We start from the raw sequence: 21,511 nt of genomic DNA on the forward strand, positions 1-21,511 counted from the left end.
TGTGCACTGAATAATTTGTGGATTTGGAGGCCTCAGCATTCCCAGACTTCCTGGGAATGCGCCCACAAAGTCCACGAGTCTGCAACTGCGGTAAAGTGCAGACATTTGGATTCAGCTTTAGTCAAGACTGACAAGTCCCAAGTCCTGAACTTTGAGCCCTAAACAAGTCATAACATGCTCTTTCACAAATGTAATCCCATACCACACAGAGTTTAGTATTAAATAAACATAAATCCTGAGTGCTTTTTAAAATTCTCGTTACAGAAGTTACTTTTATGCTAAGCTAACCCTAGCCAAGCAGTAGCTCGCTAACTTTGTTAACAGCGGCCCAAGTGACGTGGAAGTTAGTGTGTGCGTCTCTCTCTCTTTCTCTCTCTCTATCTTCAGAAACATGGGGTAATATTTTAAATTACACATGCAAAATATCAAAATGGTTAAAAGTCTTTTTGCAAATATCAGAAAAAGAAAAATCCCACACTGATATGATTGAAAATGTTTTTTTATTTTTACAGATTGTTTGCACAGATACCAGTGTTACTGCACAGCTGTGTTAATATTATTTACATGTTTTGCTAATAAAGTGCATTAAAGAGGAACAGAGGAAAATAAGAATAAAGCTGAAAACAGAAGATTTTACTTCTTTTAAATTCTAAACATTAAAGTTCAGCTCAGTCTGGCTGCCATTTTACAGGAAACAATAAATTACCCAGGAAGGTGAAATAATTTTTAATAGATTAAAAACTGAACTTTACAGCAGTCACATCAGCTCCTGGTGAACTTTTTACAGCAACACAAATGTTCCAACAAACATTCTGCTCAATATCAAATGTGTTTTTTTTATCTGGTTACAAAATTAAACTGACTTCTCTAAACAAGGTGCCATTTTGTTCCTCATTTGTCTCGCTCTGTCTCTCAGCCTGAACCGAGAATGTATTTCAAAAGTCTACAAACTGAACACGTCAGCAGCTGATTTCATTCAATAAAACAGCTTCACTAAAGAGACTAAAATCAGCTGCTGTGATGAGTGTATGGAGGCTGCAGAATGCCCTGGAATAATTTAACACTGATTTTTACAAGTTATTAAATTTGACTCTTTAATTTTAGCATTTATAAATCTGGAGATTAAGATAATTGTTATTTACCAGGTTCTTTCAGCAGCATCTCATGGTCTTCTTCAATGGCTGGAGTTTGCTCAACACTCATGTGCTGCATCTGAATTCACATACATACCCAACATGCGTGGTGTGACTTCTGTCAATGGAAAAAAGCCGCCAAGAGGCTGAGTAAGCTCGTAACTGTGACTCGTGCCCAAAGATGCGTTTTAAGATGATTTATTTAAAAAAAAAAAAAAAAAACAGAAAACTAAAACAACATGAGATGAAACTAAATAAGTGATGTGATCACTTTATAAACTTGCAGTCAACAGAAAATATTGGAGCCACAAACTCACCCTCTTTGTCTAAAAGCCGCCACACTAGTGAATGAACAGGTGAAATAATGTGCCTATCCCAGCTGACACTGGGTGAGAGGCAGGGTTCACCCTGGACAGGTCACCAGACTATCACAGGGCTGACACGTAGAGACAGACAACCATTCACACTCACATTCACACCTACGGACAATTTAGAGTCACCAATTAACCTGCATGTCTTTGGACTGTGGGAGGAAGCTGGAGCACCCTGAGAAAACTCCACACAGAAGGGCTCCTCCACCCTGGGTTTGAACCAGGAACTCTCTTGCTGTGAGACAATAATGCTAACCACTGCTCCACCGTGCCGTCCAAGCGTAGTATCTAGTGTTTAATACTCAAATATTTTACAGAAACAGTATGCCATTTACATACCGCTGTTTTCAAGTTTTGGACATATTAAGAAAATCAAACCTGCTGTTATAGCGCACTAAGTGGCATATTAATGTGTGATTTCAGATGCAGCCACAGAGATTACTGTTTCAAGATACATAAATCACCTGATAAAACTTTGCCATCTCCATGACAAGTGAGTGAACTCAATCTACTGATGAAGACAGTGAGAAACACGTGAGTTAATAAAAAAAAACGGTATGCGCAAATTTAAGTAATCCATTCATAAATTAATGTTTAGAATAAACAGATCTGAGTTTCAGCTGCCACATCATGGTAATAAATAAATCAGCGCTTTATCGTTTAAAACAAACTCAACTCAGAGAACGTCGCCCCTGTCCTTAAATCTTAACTTTAAATAGAGTTTGAAGTTTGTGATATTGGGCTTTATAAATAAAATTGAATTGATTGTGATTCATAAATCATCTAAAACAAATGAAGCATCTGGGAATTTGGGAATCAGGCAGCTTGTAGCGACGGCATTAATTAAAATGTTTTAATCGGATCAAATTAAACTCAATAAAAGTCTCTGATTATTTTAGTGGCACTCTGCACACTCCATACAGCCGGACTGAAAAGTGCTGTGTTCACATCAGAGAGAAGAAGTGTGACTTTCATCGCTGTCACTGTCCACGTCCTCCGTCTGTCTGTCCTGTTTAGATCTCACACTGTCACCACCTGTCTTTACTGATCCACCGTCATCTGTCCGTCTGTCCCACTGAGCTGTCTCTTTGTCCGTCCTCTGCTGCTTGTCCTCTTGTGACCGCTTCTGCTCATACGACATATTTAACTGTTTAAATTTTTCATTGTGACATTTTAAATGAGATCTAAATGATTTCTTTTTTTTTTTACCTGCTCAGTGGTTTCAGAACTCGTCTGTGTCCAGTTCCTGGAACATAACGGGGGGACATCTGTTAGAAACAGAGAACTGTGATGACATTTGAACATGGGGAGCTGTTCAGAGGACTTACGTGTAACCTTCAGCATGTCGGCCGATGTCAAAACTCTCTTTGTCAGTATCCTGATGTTTCTGTGTCATCTTGAACCTGAGAGAGTAAACACATGTTGACATATCCCGACATCATAATCATTTCATTCATATGTTGAGACGCTGATTTTTAAGCATGTAAATATTCCAAACATGCCCCACCTCCATGTCTGACACTCCTTTTATTACCACTTTATTTAACTTGGAAAAAACTGCATTAAAAATGTAGATTCAGGATACGTGCTGTCAAACTTTTGATTTTTTGTTTAACCTTTTGAAACCTGGAGCGACATCACTTTTCTTGTGCTGCTATCAGACGCCTTTCACAAATGGAGTTTGGTGAGTTTGGTAATGTCGACATCAGGGCTGTTTCTGGTTAAACAAAAATAATCTTACTCCTGAACAAAAAGGTCTGTCTCTGTGGGGATCGTTTTCGTAAACTGTCAGACATAATCGATTCAGACATAATTCTGCATTCTGACCTTTAATTTTCCAATAAATAACAACTGGATTGCTCCTCCTATTTATTGTCTTCAAAATGCAATGCCTTTCTAATCTTTAACTATGTCTTTGCTTGTTCTTGTGTTTTGTTTTTATTGTTCATTAAATGCAGTTCAATGAAAAGTTTTTGATATCTTATGTTTATGTGTATCTCTATGCCCCTATAAAGCACTTTGAATCACCCTGTGTCTGAATGCTGCTGTATGAAAAAACTTCAGATTCTTCAGATTTTAATCTCAAAATTGACATGTTTCAGAATTCTGAGATCATTTACAAATAGTGCTGAAATTATTACTCCTTTCACCAATCAACACAATGGTTTTGCTCCACTTGGAGGTGGCGGTAACAGGCTGTGAACTCAGTACTGACATACTTAAAGTTAATGTGAGAAACTTGTTGCTAATGTACCATAACCAGTCTGAAGCAGGTGAGTTTCTACTGTGGTGTTTCCAGTCTCACCTGATGATCAGGGCAACAGAAACAATCAATCCCAGCATGCTCAGAGCCAACAGGACGCCCAGAGCGATGACCACAGCCTGGTTGGGGGCGGGGCTTTGAGGCATCTCCACGTCAAAATGAAGATCTTCTCCGAACACCTCGGTCAGCTCTGCTGTCACTGCAGCTGATTTGCTCTTTAGCTTCCTGATGCAGCCGACAGAAGAGATCAGGAGGTTAAAGAAGGTTACAGCTCCCCCACGACTGGTCAGATCTTAGAACTGTCACGTGACTATGTGAGAAATCATCTCATAAACCTGAGAGGTGCAGGATAAATATTTAGTGATAAAATAATGGGTCTCTTTTGCATGTTGTCTCAATGCTTATGATGTTTTATGTAAAACACTTTGACTGCCTTGTTTCAAAATGTGCTGTCTGAATAAACTTACTTTGCGTATCTCTTTTTTTGACAAGACAAACAAACTATAAATATACATGCAATATACAAACAGTATACAATACTGTCATTATTTTAATGACATACTATTTTATGACGTTTTCATGACATACTACAACATGATTTCTCTTTAAATACCACACTATTACTTTTTAGGACATATTACAGTACGATTTTTTTTTTTTTTGGACAAAATATGCAATGACTTTTTTTAGATATTCTATACTATGACTTCTTTGACATGCTATGCTATGACTTTTTTTTACATGCTATACTATGACTTTTTTCGACATGCTATACTATGACTGTTTCGACATTCTATACTATGACTTTTTTTGACATTCTATACTATGACTTTTTTCAACATGCTATACTATGACTTTTTCGACATTCTATACTATGACTTTTTTCAACATTCTATACTATGACTTTTTTTGACATTCTATACTATGACTTTTTTCAACATGTTATGACTTCTTTGACATGCTATACTATGACTTTTTTCAACATGCTATACTATGACTTTTTTCAACATGTTATGACTTTTTTCGACATTCTATACTATGACTTTTTTCAACATGCTATACTATGACTTTTTTCAACATGTTATGACTTTTTTCGACATTCTATACTATGACTTTTTTCAACATGCTATACTATGACTTTTTTCAACATGTTATGACTTCTTTGACATGCTATACTATGACTTTTTTCAACATGCTATACTATGACTTTTTTCAACATGTTATGACTTTTTTCGACATTCTATACTATGACTTTTTTCGACATGCTATACTATGACTTTTTTCAACATGTTATGACTTTTTCGACATGCTATACTATGACTTTTTTCGACATGCTATACTATGACTTTTTTCAACATGTTATGACTTCTTTGACATGCTATACTATGACTTTTTTCAACATTCTATACTATGACTTTTTTTGACATTGTATACTATGACTTTTTTCAACATGCTATACTATGACTTTTTTAGACATTCTATACTATGACTTCTTTGACGTGCTATGCTATGACTTTTTCGACATACTATACTATGACTTTTTCAACATACTATACTATGACTTTTTTGGACATACTACACTATGACTTTTTCGACATTCTATACTATGACTTTTTTCAACATTCTATACTATGACTTTTTTCAACATGTTATGACTTCTTTGACATGCTATACTATGACTTTTTTGACATTCTATACTATGACTTTTTTCAACATGCTATACTATGACTTTTTTAGACATTCTATACTATGACTTTTTTCAACATGCTATACTATGACTTTTTTAGACATTCTATACTATGACTTCTTTGACGTGCTATGCTATGACTTTTTCAACATACTACACTGACTTTTTCAACATACTATACTATGACTTTTTTGGACATACTACACTATGACTTTTTCGACATTCTATACTATGACTTTTTTCAACATTCTATACTATGACTTTTTTCAACATTCTATACTATGACTTTTTTCAACATGTTATGACTTCTTTGACATGCTATACTATGACTTTTTTGACATTCTATACTATGACTTTTTTCAACATGCTATACTATGACTTTTTTAGACATTCTATACTATGACTTCTTTGACGTGCTATGCTATGACTTTTTCAACATACTATACTATGACTTTTCTGGACATACTATACTATAACTTTTTTCGACATACTATACTATGACTTTTTTCGACATACTATACTATGATTTTTTCAACATGCTATACTATGACTCTTTTAGACATTCTATACTATGACTTCTTTGACGTGCTATGCTATGACTTTTTCAACATACTATACTATGACTTTTTTGGACATACTACACTATGACTTTTTCAACATGCTATACTATGACTTTTTTGGACATACTACACTATGACTTTTTCAACATGCTATACTATGACTTTTTTGGACATACTATACTATAACTTTTTTCGACATACTATACTATGACTTTTTTCGACATACTATACTATGATTTTTTTTTATACATACTATAGCATGACTTTTTTCAATGACATACAATACTAAGACTTTGACATACTACACTATGACTTTTTTATTACATAATATATATATATTTTTAGATATACAATACTATGACTTTTTATGACACACAAAACGATGACATTTTCTGACATATACTATGACTTTTTCGACATGCTATACTACTGCTTTTTTTTAGTACATGCTTCATTATGACTATTTTTATGGCATAATATACTGTGAAAGTTTTAACTGTATACTATAGTATAACTTTTTTTTATGACATGCTATGCTTTGACTTGTTTTAGACATATTATATTATGACTTTTTATAACATTCCCTACTATGACTTTTTTTTTTTTTTTTTTAGAAATGAAAGGATACCATACCAAATAAATTTGTTATTATTATTATTATTATTATTATTATTATTATCATAATAATAATAACATGATGATGATGAGGAAGATGATGAATATTGTCCTTTGTAGTGGAGTAAAAGTATAAAGTTGCATCAAAAGAAATTCCTCAATTCAGTATGAGTACCTCATATTGTACATAAATACAGTACTTGAGTAAATGTACTTGGTTACATTGCACCACTGTCAGCTAGCAATAATAATTAGTGTAATTAATTAGTGTGATTGTGTATTAATTTATGTGTAATATATATTGCATATTGCACATGTATATATATTGACTCTTACTTTGTGACCTCTTCAGAGGAAACGACCTCTCCTCCATCTACACTGATGAAGCTGACCAAAGTCTTCACTGCAGCTCTCAGCGATCTGGACTGAGAGGATCCTCCGTTAGCACTTGTCACCTCAATGATGTTCACAGTCCATTCCAGAGCTGCACCCAAAGACCTGACAGGAAAAAAACATGATAACAATAAAACCGTAGAGAATGTATATCCAAACAATCCTTTCATCATGAGATAAATGTCTAGTCTTACTTCTCCAACTGTGGGACTTTCTGCTCCACTATGTTAGCAGGCTTGTTGAGAGAGATGACCGCTACGTCGTCACTGCTTGCACTTCCCTGCACCTCCACCTGGGGGCAGAAGAGTGTATCTCATTTAAATTAAAACAATCTGAATTGCAAACACAGACCTGAGAGCATCAAAATGCCAAATTGTAGTGAGCAACAGCATGTACGCAGTAAAAACATTAAGAGACTGAAGACAATTGAAAACTATTTTAAAGTAAATAATTTATGCATTTTTTACAGCTCACTTACAGACTGTAGGAAAGTTATTGGAAGAGAAGATGTTTTTTTCCAATCCACTTTGTTATCTATTGTGAAACATATTTTACCAACTCAATACTTTTCTATTATTTTGACATATTTGGAGGAATGCATTCCAGGTTTTTAATTTTTATTTTTTAGTTAAGGAAGGATCCATAGTGAATAGTAATAACATGAGGGAGGGCCTAAAAAGAGACACAAAATTAAGGCCCACGTCTCCCCTTCCCCCACGCATCTGCTTGAGTTAATTTGCTTTTTCTTATTTTTCCAAAAATGTTGATACTTTTTTCTCCGTCTTCATGAACCACATCATCCAGTCCTCCACACTCACCTCCACCTTGGTCGTAGCGTAAAGATCTCCCCGGTCTTTGGCCTTCACCTCCACTACAGCTGTCTGTCCAGCCAGACCCACCACTGACACCAAGTACACCAGACCCGAGGACGGCTCCACGTCAAAGTAAGGACTGTCCCCTGACACACTGTAGACGAGCTGACCGTCCTCACCGACATCAGGGTCTGAAGCCTGGAGGTTTGACAGAGATGACAAGGTAACAGTGCACATTATCTGCTCTTTATTATATGAAAATCTAAAGTCTTCAACTATCAGAATTTTACACATTGTGCAAAAATACAAATGTAAAGAATGTTAATTAATGCAAGAGTAGCAGAGCCTTTGGGAGACACCAGCAGACTTTTAGTCGATGTATTTAGTGGATGATTTTTTTAGGTGGCTAAAATATGTTGAACCCTGCACAGCAGCAGATGGCTTAGCATCTATGTTGGACTCCTGCCTGCTTCTCCCAGCGCTGACATCTTCTTTAAGTAATATACTGTCTATGGATAGGAACCGCATAACCCCACTTGAAAAAATCTGAACTCTCCCTTTAAAGCCCCCGACACTGTGGTCTCACTTAGTCACTTGTTGGCAACCACCTTTTTTAAGACAGGTAAAAGCTTATACATTTTTGAGTGGGGTATTTAATGATTTTTAATTGATTTTACACTACAGAACAAAAGACTTCAAGATGAGGCAACCAAGAGTGCTAACATGATAACTCATCTTTGGGTTTGGGGACTTATTCCTACACTGCTCTATGGCTATATCAGTTATGAATATTTAAATTTTGGTTCTGAGGACTCATGTTTTTCCTTTATACTGCATAGTTTTATTTTACCACATTATCCATTGACACCAAGCTGATGATGTAGAGAGGAATGAGCCACATCAGAAACAGAGTTCTGCAACATTCAAAACACCTGATGGCCACATATAAATGGACCTGCACTTGTATAGCGCTTCTCTAGTCTTCTGACCACTCAAAGCACTTTTACACTTCATGTCACATTCACCCATTCACACACTGGTGGCTGAGGCTACCATACAGGGTGTCACCTGCTACTCAGCAATCATTCACACACTGATGGAACAGCCATCATAGGCAAGTATCTTGCCCAAGGACACTTTGACATACAGACTGAAAAGGCCGAGGATGGAACTGCTGATTGCACTACGCTGACCCTGTAACTGGAGCAGCGACGAGAGGCTGGAAAGCTGAGGTGCAACTGATCGAGGTAGGCTGCGGAGCCTTCGTCACTAGATTCACCACTTGTTTCCTCAAGGAAATTGGGATTCATAAGCAGGCCCAGAGGAAAGTGGTGAAAGTTCAGCCAATACAGCTGAGAGGTGCAGTAATTGGCTATGGCTGATCAGCCTGAGGTGGGCCTCCCTACATGGAGGGTGTCTTGTGATAAAGGCAGAATCAACCAATGATGTTTAGGGGCACAACTGATGATGTGTCAGTGGGTGGCTCTGCCAGGTGGTCACAGCCGAAACACCTATGCTCTGGCATGAAGCGTGTTGAAACTCTGGGGACTGTAACACCAAGTCCTAACTGATGACTCGATTAGTGGACGACCCAATCTACCTCCTGAGCCACAGCCGCCCCCATATGGGACCAAAACATCAGATTTTTTAACTACTATTGACTAGGGATGCATGATGTTGGATGTTTTTGCTGATATCCGATATGCTGATATATGAAAAACTAATTTGGCGGATACTGATATCAATATATCCCCGATTTAGTGATCATCAAGTCTCTTCTGTAGTGGAATTAACATCATATTATGCATACATACTCTTATCGTGATGGCCCACCAGCAGATGGAGACATGAAATATGATAGCATTTTTTGAATCTTTTCAGAGCAGTTTTTCTCTTTTCAGTCAGCTGACTTTTTGACTCTGATACTAAGATCCTCCTCGACTCCTAATGACGTGTTTCAGTGCTGCTCATTAACCACACCACTCACAGCGTGAACAGCCTGCTGGGTTTCAGTTCAAAGTACACACTCACCGTTTATCACAACTGCAGTAATTGTGCCATCATACATCAGAGGAGATAAATGTAGCCTTTGGTCTTATCCGACTCACTGGTGTTTTATTAGATGTGTCTTGAGGATGTTTCTGACAAATGGAAACTGACAGAAAGTGGGTGTGTTTACCTTGACATAGATGACAGGGGTTTTATACGGTGCGATGCTGAACACAGAGGCACGATAAACCTCAGAGGGAAACTGTGGAGGCTCGTTCACATCCTCCACCTGAACTCTGACCTGGGAGAGAAACACAAGAAACAGGTCAAAAGACTGAAGAGAACTTCTCTGAATCAGTCCAGGCTGCAGAGGACAGACAAAAATACTTTTATTTAGTAATTTCTATAATTAGGAAAATATCTTATGGACGGAAAATGTGATTTAAAAGTGATTTAAAACCACACTGACATCCGTAATAATCGCTGCAGAATAAGCTCAACAGTATGTCATGTGTTTCACTGTATTTGTGCAGACAGTGATGGTGCAAATAAATGTTTTTTTTTTTTTTTAAAGGTTCAGTTTTTTGCAGCTGTTAAACACCATTTCCAACAAGCCCAAGAGAGAGGTGAGAGGTCTTGACAGAAGACACCAGTGAGCTCTGAGAATGGAAATCAACACACTGGTTGTGGTTGTCAATAATAATCATCACCTGTAATATTCAGCTCATAAACATGTCTGCAGGATGAATACAATTTAAAAAACAACCCAGATCATACCATTGCCACTGCCGTCGTAGGGGGGGTCCTTGTGTCCACTGCCTCCACATCCAGGAAGTACCACTCCTGCTCTTCTTTGTCCAGCACCGTTCTGGTCAGGACGGCTCCACTGGCATTGACGGAGAACAGGTCAGTGTGTGTTTTTAGTGTGTAAGAGACATTGTAAAGGTTACTTCCCGAGGAGGCCCAGACCCTCCCCACCATCACCCCCACCGGCTGGTTCTCAAGTAGGCTGAAGTTGTAAGAGGAGCTTCGGAAGGCCACGTCCTCCACCAGACTGACAACCCTCAGATTCACCACGACACGGGCTGCAACAGACACATTGATATATAAAATACAACATTTTGAAGCTTTTACATGTAATGGAGTATTTCTACATCGTGATATCACCACTCTCAGTACTCTCTCACTACTCTTCAGTTAAGTATCTGAGTACTTCTTCCACCAGTGTTCAAGCTCTAAAGCGACTGAAAAGAAAAGAAATGTTGCTTCAGTTTCTGACACATAGTCTAAAGTGTCGTGCACAAACGTCCTCTTCATGTTGCTGAATGGTTGGCTGAACTGACAGCAGGCCACATGGAGACTTGTGGGTGCTGTCAGACTGACCTGTGGAGTGCAGAGGAGGCTGGCCATTGTCTTTAGCCATGGCTGTCAGCACTATGGTGGTATCTTCTGTGACATTAGCGAGGTCAGAGGTCAATGTCACAGCCCCACTCTCACTGTCTAAGGCCAAATATGGAGAACTTCCTGCAGAGAAACTGCAACAGCAGAGAGCAGAGTAATTAATTACATAAGCTGAGATATGCAAATATAATTCAACTGAAATCAGCACAATAAACTGGAACGTAATACATTTTGAAAAAAAGTTTATGACAGCTGATAAATGATACATTTTAGAGACAGGAGTTTATGCAGACACAGTTTAAAAGTCTGAATTTAATCAGGATCTAGAACTCTTAATTATTCCAGTGTCATGTTTTTCCTTGAAATTCCCAAAGCCAAACTTGACCGTGAAGTATCCCGAGGTGTAAACGGGCAGTTAAGGTGATATCACAGTCAGCTGAACTGACCTGTAGGTGATGAGTGAGTTGTTCCCTGCGTCTCTGTCGGTGGCAGACAGGTTCAGAAGCAGCTTCCCTTCCTCAGCGTCTTTCAGTAGGATGCTGCTGACGTAGCTGCTGGAGCTGAACTCAGGTCTGTTGTCATTGACATCGATGAGGCGCACTCTGACTGTGGTGACGTTCTGGTGCACAGGAGTCAGGATAACGGTAAAGGAGGTTTAGACTGCAATATCCAAATAATAACCAAATCTGGTGTTTCCACTATTAAAACATTATTTTGTCAGTTAGCTGTGATCTTCCTAAAACATTATCAGCTAAACATCATTTTGTTAAAATATGAGCTTAAACATATTTGACTATGATGTGTTTACAGCAGGTGTCTCCTACCTCTCTCTGCGGGCTGCCTTTGTCTGAGGCCCTCACAACCAGATCATACATTTCCCTGCTCTCCCGATCCAGAGAGCCAACAGCCAGCAACGTCCCGTCCTGCAACACAACACATGATCTCAGAGGAGCCTGTGCAAATACCTTCATATATCATACTTCAACGATCCTCTCTCTTGGCCTTACCTCTCTGAATCTAAAGAGTGGGTGAGGGGAGGGGAGAGACAGGGTGACCTCTCCGTTGGGCCCGAGGTCGGCATCTGTGGGCACGATGGTGAAAATTTCTCCTGGATTTTCCTCCGAGTAGTCGTCTTCAGGGATAGTGAGGGGGTCTGGGATACTCGGGAACTGTGGTGCATTGTCATTGTAGTCCAGGACGGTGATGTTGAGCTGAGCTGTTGAACTGAGACCATCAGTGACCTGATCCACCGCCACGACCTGGATACAGACACAGAGAATATCACGAACTCAGCTGAGCAAACTCACTCCTATGATATATATGTATGGTGCTAATTTTGTTTCATAAAACAAAATGTCAGCTTTTGTGATAGACTGTATAAAAGAGGTGGACGTAGCCTCCGTGTCTGGAAAGTGAAGCCAATGCCTAAGTGCTTTAAACCTGTGTTCTTCCTAATGGCCAGTAGGGGGCGACTCCACTGGTTGCAAAAAGAACTATGAGAAAGTGACCAGACTTCTCATATGATTTAGAAAATTTTCCTAATGAGTTTATGGTCTGAATCCTTGTTTCAAGTCTTCACCAACACAGCATGATGTTCATTAGGGTCAGGGCAGCTAAGCTGCCAGGACACTATTGTAATCCTAGGTATTCTTCTTTCTTCTTCCGAGGAAATCATACTTCCCATGGGTGAAAACTCACCAAACTTTGCACTGTAAACTCAAGCCAATAGTCCTGATGGCGGCGCTACAGCAAGCGTCTAAAGTTCAAAACTTTGAAAATTCATAACAAATCAACCATATGTGCTACAACTTCACAACTTTCATCAAACTGTAGCCCCAATACTGAAGAAACTATTAAAAATTATGAAAAAAAAATAACTCCATGGTTTTCAGCTACAGTATGTACAATACAAACCATTATTGTAAAAGCCATCAATATCAAAATATGCAACCAGTAAATGTTTATGTATGAGATCATGTTTTATTTTGTCTGGTATCCTAGAAGAGGTAAGCTGAGACCTGGACGTATGTAAAGTTTTTCACTGAAACAGGCAAAAAACCGGGAGACAGGAAATGTAATCGTGATGTTTGTACCTGTAATACGTAGCTGTCCGTTGTCTCTCTGTCCAAGGTGACGTCCTTCCTCAGTGAGACCACACCTTGTCTGTTAATATCAAAGGTGTCCTTGGTATAGAGGAAGTAACCATCAGAGAATCCACCCTGAAGAAAAGAAAAGGTCAAAGTGTGTAAAATACCTCTGCTGACTTCACAGTCAGAGTTAATCATCAGCACTGTAACAGCAGCAGCAGGTACTTATCAGAGGTAACATAAAGTATGATCTGGGAAGTGACTGAAATCATCTTAATAAATTACTATGATTGTAAAGCAGCGGTGCCAAGGTCCAAACTGTTAGAGTGCATTCATCTGTGTTTTAATCTCATACAAATCTGCCAAGTCTTTAAATCTGTTAGAGAAAACTATCAGTCCTGTGTGGTATATTTATTTTTGTGATAGTTTTACTCTCCGAGGTTGACAGTTTTTGAGGCTGCAAGGAAAATAGTAAATGCTTTGGTAATATATACTTTGGTAATAAACTGCAATATATCGCAAGATATGTTATTGTGATACTAAGCCTATCACAAAGCATTAAATAAGACCTGACTTGTCTTAACTGAAACAAGTCTTGGTAAGTCTTGTATCATGACTTAAGTATTGTGATAATATTGTATTGTGATTTCCACCGCTGGCTAAAACAACCCAGTTAATTAATTCAGAACCAGTTAATATAGTCTACACCTCCAAACCCTGCAAAACACTATCCTGCAATAGCATTATTCATTGGCAAAACTTAACAGTGAATCTGGCAGCAACCGCAGGCTGCAAAGACAGAGTTTATGTAGCTGGTTAAAAAAAACAAAAAAAACCCCACTCCATCCTACCTAATGTGTCCTGTCTGTGCTCTATGTACTTCAGCTGTAAAAAAAAAAAAAAGTAAATCAATTAAATGCAGAAACAGGTGTTAAACTCACCTCATCCCTGTCAGTGACCTCCAGGGTCAGGATGGACGCACCGCTGGCCAGGTTCTCAAAGACGGCCACATCATATCTTTCCTTACTGAACTCAGGTGGGTTGTTGTTCACGTCCTTCACCTTCACCACCACAGAGCCGTTCCCAACCAGAGAGGGAGTCCCTCCATCAGAGGCCTGAACTATGAGACTGTACACCTTCACCTCACTGTAGTCCAGAGGTTGGGCCAGCCGCAGAGTCCCGCTGGAAGAGTCCAACTCAAAGACGGGAAGGTCTGATGACGGACTTTGCTGGAAAATACTGTAAGTAACTCTCCCATTTGCTCCTTCATCAGGGTCCACGGCTGATAGAGTGAGCAGGCTTTTACCCACTGACTCTGTCTCTAAGACTTCTACCGGATACTCAGCCTCTGAGAACTTGGGGACGTTATCGTTGATGTCGGACACACGGACCAGCAGGGAGGCTGTGGCCGACCTGACTGGACGACCCTGATCTTCAGCCACCACCAGCACGTTGTACTCTGCTTTAGTCTCCCTATCAAGAGCACCAGCCACACTCACCATCCCAGACACGGGATCGACAGAGAACCTCCCCTCTCCTCCTCTCAGAGAGTACCTGATCTCCTTGTTGAAGCTGCTGTCTTTGTCTGTCGCTGGAACGACAGTAACATTGGATCCTATCTCTGCATCCTCTGGGACTGATTCAGTGACAGAACTGGAGGTAAAAACAGGACTGTTGTCATTGATGTCAGTGACTTGAACCACCACGACCGCACTGTCACTGTAGACCCCGTCAGAGATGGAGATGGTCACAGAGTAGTTGTGTGGAGCCTCATCGTAGTCGAGCTTCACTCTGGTGGTGAACTCACCGCTAGAGGAGATGGAGAATTTGTCGGCTTCTATATCAACTTGCAGAGTCACTGGAATCTCTCCTGTTGCAAGGAAGTCAGCCTGAATAAACACATTAAATAATGTATCAAACAACAAAATTAAACAACCCTGTGCCATCAACAGAGATTTACTCTGTCTGCACTAATGAAACAGTTAAGTGCACTAGAAAAATATGATGTGAGGAACTGAAAAAGAAAAAACAATGGTTGAATTTTGTGCCGTCAGCTGAAGAGACTAAAGCTGTTTTCAGGCTGAGCTCTAAGCATAACTGACACTTTGCTTTGTTACACCCCTCAATTGCAAACTGTTCTGACAAGGATCGAACAAATACACGGCTGTGTGCCATAGACTCATGCAGTGATTTCAGATTTCCTTCATTTCAAGGCTGGTTTTGTGGATTTTAAGTTAAATGTACCTGGAGCACAGTGTGTTATAATGATACTCATTACCGGGAGAGGTTGGAAGAAGATATACATTACTTCCCTGTTCAACACCAAAGTCAAACCCTGAAAAATGTAGGGTTAGCTAGGTACATACATACTACACACTGTATATATAAGCCTTCCTCCTACATCATGAAAAACTGTCAAACGGCTTTAGACCAACAAAGTCATCAGTATTTATTATTTTATCAAACTCAAGGTGAAACACGTTCGTATAATAGCTTGTCCTCTGTGGCCTGCTATCAAAGTTTGGGACTTTTGGTGTTGTTTTAAACCACCTGTCAACACTCAACTGCTACAAAAAAAAAAAGTAAGGAGAGAAACTCACCTTGAAGATCACTGTTCCTGGGTCTCTCTCTTCTTCTATGGTGCCACTGTAGATACTCTGCGTGAACTGTGGTTTTGTATCTCCAACAGCAAGAATCTCCACCTGTGCTGAGGCAGAGTGCGACACTACACCTCCTGGAAGAGAAGGATAATATCATCATGACTTCACTGTGACTGGCTGAACTAAAATGACTCATCAAAACTGGACATGTGAAAAACAAATACAGTTGACATGTACCATCTCTGGCTGTAATGAACAACAAGAACTCCAAGGTTTGATGTTCTTTCACTGGAATCACTTTCGTCAGAGTGATTGCTCCGGTGTTTTCATCAATGGAGAAGTAGTTGTTCTGATTCCCAAAGTCAATGGAGTATTTGATTTGTCCATTGACACCTGCATCTGGATCTTCAGCCTCAACCTTTGAATTACATCGTAGAGAAAAACAAATCAACATTGAATGTTACCACTGTTCCTTGTTATAAGCCTATCCATGTGTCTCTCTGGAATAGTAATATTAAGTGACTTCGCAACTTCCTCTAGGAAACAACTCACACAGTGCCTAACATTAAGATGGTCAAAATGTGTCTGATACGTACCATCATCACTCCTGATCTTGTGCACAGTGTTGGTTTTAGGTGGTTTAACAGTGTAACTGTGAAATGGTTTGCTTCATATTTAAACTGTACATTTCAGGAGGCAAGTCATTTATCAAGAAGCTAACCTACATTGGCTGGAGTCCCCCAAGGAAGTATTATGGGCCCCCTGCTGTTTTTATTATTTGTGAATGACCTGGAATTTGAAAATTGCATTTTCACATGCTAATTACTCAGCCATTTTGTTTCACATAAAAACGAGAATAAGATGATCTTAAAAGAGGAATTCAGTAAGATCGAGAGTTGATTTGAAGACAATAAGTAATATTTACATTTAGACAATCCACAATTACAGAGCTAACTGATAATTTTATTCTTTTGAGTTGCTTTGAAGACCCAATCTGTTCAGGGTCTGGGAAAATCTAGGGATGAGTGAGTGGACCATTATCTGTATCTGTTCAACAGACTAAATCAACTGTAACTGTATCTGTGCTTGAAATGGGTGGAGTTTAAACTGGAAGTGGGTGGGACTTAACCAGAAGTTGTTTTTTTAACCTGAAATTAATATTGGTTGATCAGAAGTTGCTAAGGATCAAATTTTGGAAACTATTTACAGACCTATTTCAGAATTAAGCTTCAGATCATTTTTAAATACAAGAGAAGGGATTAAAGACAGCAACCTAAATGAGGACTTTCCCTCAACTTGAGTATAGATACTGACACATTTTACTCAGATGATACTTGTACTCGTGAAAACTGCATTCTTCGTACTGGATATTTGAATATTTGGCCCCACCTTAGTTGAAATACTTACACATACAGATGCTTATGTTGGGTTTAAATCAAAGAGAACACACTGGCAAACACTTTAAATGTTTGCTATTAAAGGATTTCAAAAATAAAAAAGTTACTGATTAATTGTAAACTATTGAAGTAATCGCCAACTATTTTGATAATCAATTAATCGGTCTGAAATATGAATATTTTCCAGTTTCTTTGCTCAACCATGACCGTAATTCAACTATTTCTTTCGGGGTTGTGGACAAAACAAGACATTTGAGGACATCCACTTGGTCACTGTGAAACTATGATACACATTTTTCACCATTTTCTGACATTTTATAGACCAAACATCTAATCAGTCAATCAAAAAAATGATCAACAGTGAGGATTATTGTTAGTTGCAGCCCTATTGCTGCATACTTCTCACCTTCAGGAGCAACATCCCCTCTGTTTGGTTGATGAAGACTTTGCTCTCATACTTGCTGCTGGTGAATTTAGGGCTGTTGTCGTTCTCATCCAGAAGAGTTACATTCAAATTTGCCATAGAAACATGATTTGGTGGCTCTGTCTCCTTTGCTTCAACCTTTATGAGGGACAAGAGAATGTCTCAGAGAAAGTCTCAGGATGTAATCAGCTCTGTTTATAAAACGAGTTTGATGATAGCAAATTACAACCTCGGTGCCTACGGAAAATAAAAACAATCACATGTGAAGCATCAAAGTTCATTCTTAACCTTGAAAACAGTAAAGTGACAAAAAAATACCAACTAAGGGTCCACTGACAAGCTGTTTCAGTAACTTTTATCTTTATTACAGTCTTCATCTGTGGTTTGAGTTTGCAAACTCCATCCACTCTTCCATCCTGTGACAAATAGGCAAACTCCATCTGCTGATGAAGTCAGGTGATATGGTTCAAAGTTCCAGGAAAAGCTAGTAACTGAATCTTGACCTTGGATAATTTAATCAAACTACTATTACCAAGGTCTACAATGGACTTTCAAACTTAATTCTGAGCCAACGCATATCAGAAGTAGCACGAGTGCAATTATTAAAATAAATAAAAAAACAATTACTAAGCTAACATGTAACCCATCTCTCTGAACTAAATCTACCCACTGATGATGGCTATGTTATACATTTAAAGCTCATGAAATGGCTAGTAGGTGGACCTTGAGTTAGGGAATGTATTATATTTTGTTTCTACAGCACTGTATGGCTCTTTTTCCACATACTTCAGGTAGTTTAGATGCTTGTCTGCATGTTATTGCCTTGATGACCCAGCCCCTAAAGGTCCCAGTAAAGGGTTATATGAGACACAATACATGGAGGAATTAGTCAAGTATGAACCTTCTCTCAACTTAAAGCTTTCCCTTTAAAATAAATGAATCTGTGTCTCAGATTCTACATTACCTGAAACAAGAACGTCCCAGTGGTCTCTCTGTCCAGAGCTGTAGAGTTCCTCACTCTTATTGTCCCATCAGAACTGATGGAAAAAGGAGCAGATTCTGGAAGGATCCGCAGTGTTCCCACAAATCCTCCCTGTGGAACATTAATGAAATGATGGTGTAAGAGCCACTTAAACAAAGATTTACACGCTGTAAAACTTCAATTAAAAGCCTTGTTCCAATTAATCGCCTAGTCCCTTTTATTAGCCTGGTGTCGCTGCACATTTTGACAAAAAAACGCCTGTCTCATTTAGAAGCCTGGTCTGGTTGCAAAGTTGCCAAATGTAAAACCAGTTTGTTGGCTTCCTCAAATTATGTGTCCATTCCTCGTTGTGAGAAACGTTTTAACGGGATACAGTGGTGTTGGGTCGGTATGCTGGGTGCCGTAATCCTCGAGTGCCATAACTCTCTCTGTCTCTGATGCGCTGTCTGTTGAAGCTAGATCAAATGACTGTTTTATAATTGATAGATTATCTGAAGCCTAATTTTAAACAAGTAAAATTCATACTAGTTTAAATAAACAATTTGATTGTATTTCCCATCTACGCTGAGCAACAGTTTTGCATTAAAGGAAATAAAGGCCTGTCCCAAATATAGGCCTGTTGAGTTCATTGATTTAAGCAAATAACAGCCTGGGCTATTAATCAAAGTTTTACGGTTAGGCTAGATAGGTGATATCTGTGTTGATATGACACAAGCTCTTTAGCAGAAACATGATGATTTGTGTTATTGTTCACTCGTGATCAGTAAATATGCTCTGCACTTAAGACATTGGATTGTGCTGTTAATGTGCTAAGTGGCTAACCAGCATCAAGATGGTCTTCTGGTTTCCTTTTTTGAATGACAAATACAGACTACGGTCATTTCCTCTCACACAGGCCCAGAACATATGTGCTGGATGGCTGTTGGCTATAGTCCTTGTGGTGGGTTCATGTGCAACTTTTTGGCCGAGACACAGGCAACAGTCGGCTTTCGTGGCTGCTATTTCTTTGAAGTCGGTTTGGTGTGTCTGGGCCTGTAAAGTACTCTGCTTGTCTTGGGCTGGAAGTGTTGATGCGTTTGCTGAGAACTTGAAGCTTCAGAAGGTAGTAGTTAGCAGATATTCAAACTGTTGCCTCTGCAACTTTAAATATGAGGATTTATTCACTGTGAGCTGGAAACAAATTATGAGCTTAAGAGTTTATATATTAATAATCCTTGCAATTCACACTGGTGCTTCATGGTCACAACATGCGACTTAATAGTAGTGGTCTGGAGCCCTGCAGACACAAAGACACACACTTTGCCTCCTCATACACTTGTTACCCAGGAGAGATCATCTGGATGGATGGAGGAGTGAGTGTGACATAACATTTTTTTGAGTCTTTCTTTGTGAGTGTGAGAGGGAGAGAGCCGATAGCTTAAAAAAATGACATGACAATTTATACGCGATGGTTGCGATAATGTCACCTTATACATCCCACTAGGTAAAGCCAGGATACATATAGTATGATCAGTATATTGTCCCCCCACCTCCTAGCCCTCTTGTTTACTGCTGGGGAATGACACAGACCCTCAACTGTACTATGAATGGAACTGCATCCGTGCTGGTGTGACTGCAGCTGTCCGTGGACATTCATTGTGGAATGGAAAGTACGTCTGAGCCTTATGGCAAAATATCCACCCTGACCTCCTTCCTTCAACTGTTTTTTTGATGTATTTTTGATAATTCCCCTCTGAAATCATGTTCACCATGTTTTGATAGTGGTATCATTTATCAGAGTAGATGCATGTGATCTAAAGGTTGAATACAACTCACCTCATCCCTGTCAGTGACCTCCAGGGTCAGGATGGACGCACCGCTGGCCAGGTTCTCAAAGACGGCCACATCATATCTTTCCTTACTGAACTCAGGTGGGTTGTTGTTCACGTCCTTCACCTTCACCACCACAGAGCCGTTCCCAACCAGAGAGGGAGTCCCTCCATCAGAGGCCTGAACTTTGAGACTGTACACCTTCACCTCACTGTAGTCCAGAGGCTGGGCCAGCCGCAGAGTCCCGCTGGAAGAGTCCAACTCAAAGACGGGAAGGTCTGATGATGGACTTTGCTGGAAAATACTGTAAGTAACTCTCCCATTTGCTCCTTCATCAGGGTCCACGGCTGATAGAGTGAGCAGGCTTTTACCCACTGACTCTGTCTCTAAGACTTCTACCGGATACTCAGCCTCTGAGAACTTGGGGACGTTATCGTTGATGTCGGACACACGGACCAGCAGGGAGGCTGTGGCCGACCTGACTGGACGACCCTGATCTTCAGCCACCACCAGCACGTTGTACTCTGCCTTAGTCTCCCTATCAAGAGCACCAGCCACACTCACCATCCCAGACACGGGATCGACAGAGAACCTCCCCTCTCCTCCTCTCAGAGAGTACCTGATCTCCTTGTTGAAGCTGCTGTCTTTGTCTGTCGCTGGAACGACAGTAACATTGGATCCTATCTCTGCATCCTCTGGGACTGATTCAGTGACAGAACTGGAGGTAAAAACAGGACTGTTGTCATTGATGTCAGTGACTTGAACCACCACGACCGCACTGTCACTGTAGACCCCGTCAGAGATGGAGATGGTCACAGAGTAGTTGTGTGGAGCTTCATCGTAGTCGAGCTTCACTCTGGTGGTGAACTCACCGCTGGAGGAGATGGAGAACTTGTCGGCTTCTGTAACAACTTGGAGAGTCGGAGGAATCTCGGCAGCTAGTGAGAGGAAGTTAACCTGAATACAAAAAGATGAGGAGCAGGACGAT

At 39.6% G+C, this 21,511-nt stretch overlaps 1 protein-coding gene across 1 annotated transcript in view; it reads right to left on the bottom strand.

Annotated features, from left to right (window-relative positions):
- Positions 1–483: 483 nt before the first annotated feature.
- LOC117254665 (protocadherin Fat 4) overlaps positions 484–21,511 on the bottom strand; it is a 36,894-nt gene continuing 15,866 nt past the window's right edge. Inside the window, exons 16-35 of the mRNA XM_033623036.2 lie at positions 20,530–21,480; positions 18,697–18,825; positions 17,715–17,870; positions 16,149–16,329; positions 15,912–16,045; positions 14,253–15,200; positions 13,318–13,443; positions 12,232–12,483; positions 12,049–12,147; positions 11,671–11,843; positions 11,207–11,358; positions 10,601–10,908; positions 10,014–10,124; positions 7,841–8,032; positions 7,217–7,314; positions 6,966–7,127; positions 3,810–3,992; positions 2,833–2,907; positions 2,714–2,750; positions 484–2,630 (exon numbers count right to left, since the gene is read on the bottom strand). Coding sequence (XP_033478927.2) covers positions 2,454–2,630; positions 2,714–2,750; positions 2,833–2,907; positions 3,810–3,992; positions 6,966–7,127; positions 7,217–7,314; positions 7,841–8,032; positions 10,014–10,124; positions 10,601–10,908; positions 11,207–11,358; positions 11,671–11,843; positions 12,049–12,147; positions 12,232–12,483; positions 13,318–13,443; positions 14,253–15,200; positions 15,912–16,045; positions 16,149–16,329; positions 17,715–17,870; positions 18,697–18,825; positions 20,530–21,480 — 4,644 coding nt within the window. The 3' untranslated portion in view covers positions 484–2,453. The remainder of the gene's footprint in view (positions 2,631–2,713; positions 2,751–2,832; positions 2,908–3,809; positions 3,993–6,965; positions 7,128–7,216; positions 7,315–7,840; positions 8,033–10,013; positions 10,125–10,600; positions 10,909–11,206; positions 11,359–11,670; positions 11,844–12,048; positions 12,148–12,231; positions 12,484–13,317; positions 13,444–14,252; positions 15,201–15,911; positions 16,046–16,148; positions 16,330–17,714; positions 17,871–18,696; positions 18,826–20,529; positions 21,481–21,511) is intronic.

Source organism: Epinephelus lanceolatus, chromosome 3 (assembly GCF_041903045.1).
Source record: "Epinephelus lanceolatus isolate andai-2023 chromosome 3, ASM4190304v1, whole genome shotgun sequence".
Lineage (NCBI taxonomy): Eukaryota > Metazoa > Chordata > Actinopteri > Perciformes > Serranidae > Epinephelus > Epinephelus lanceolatus.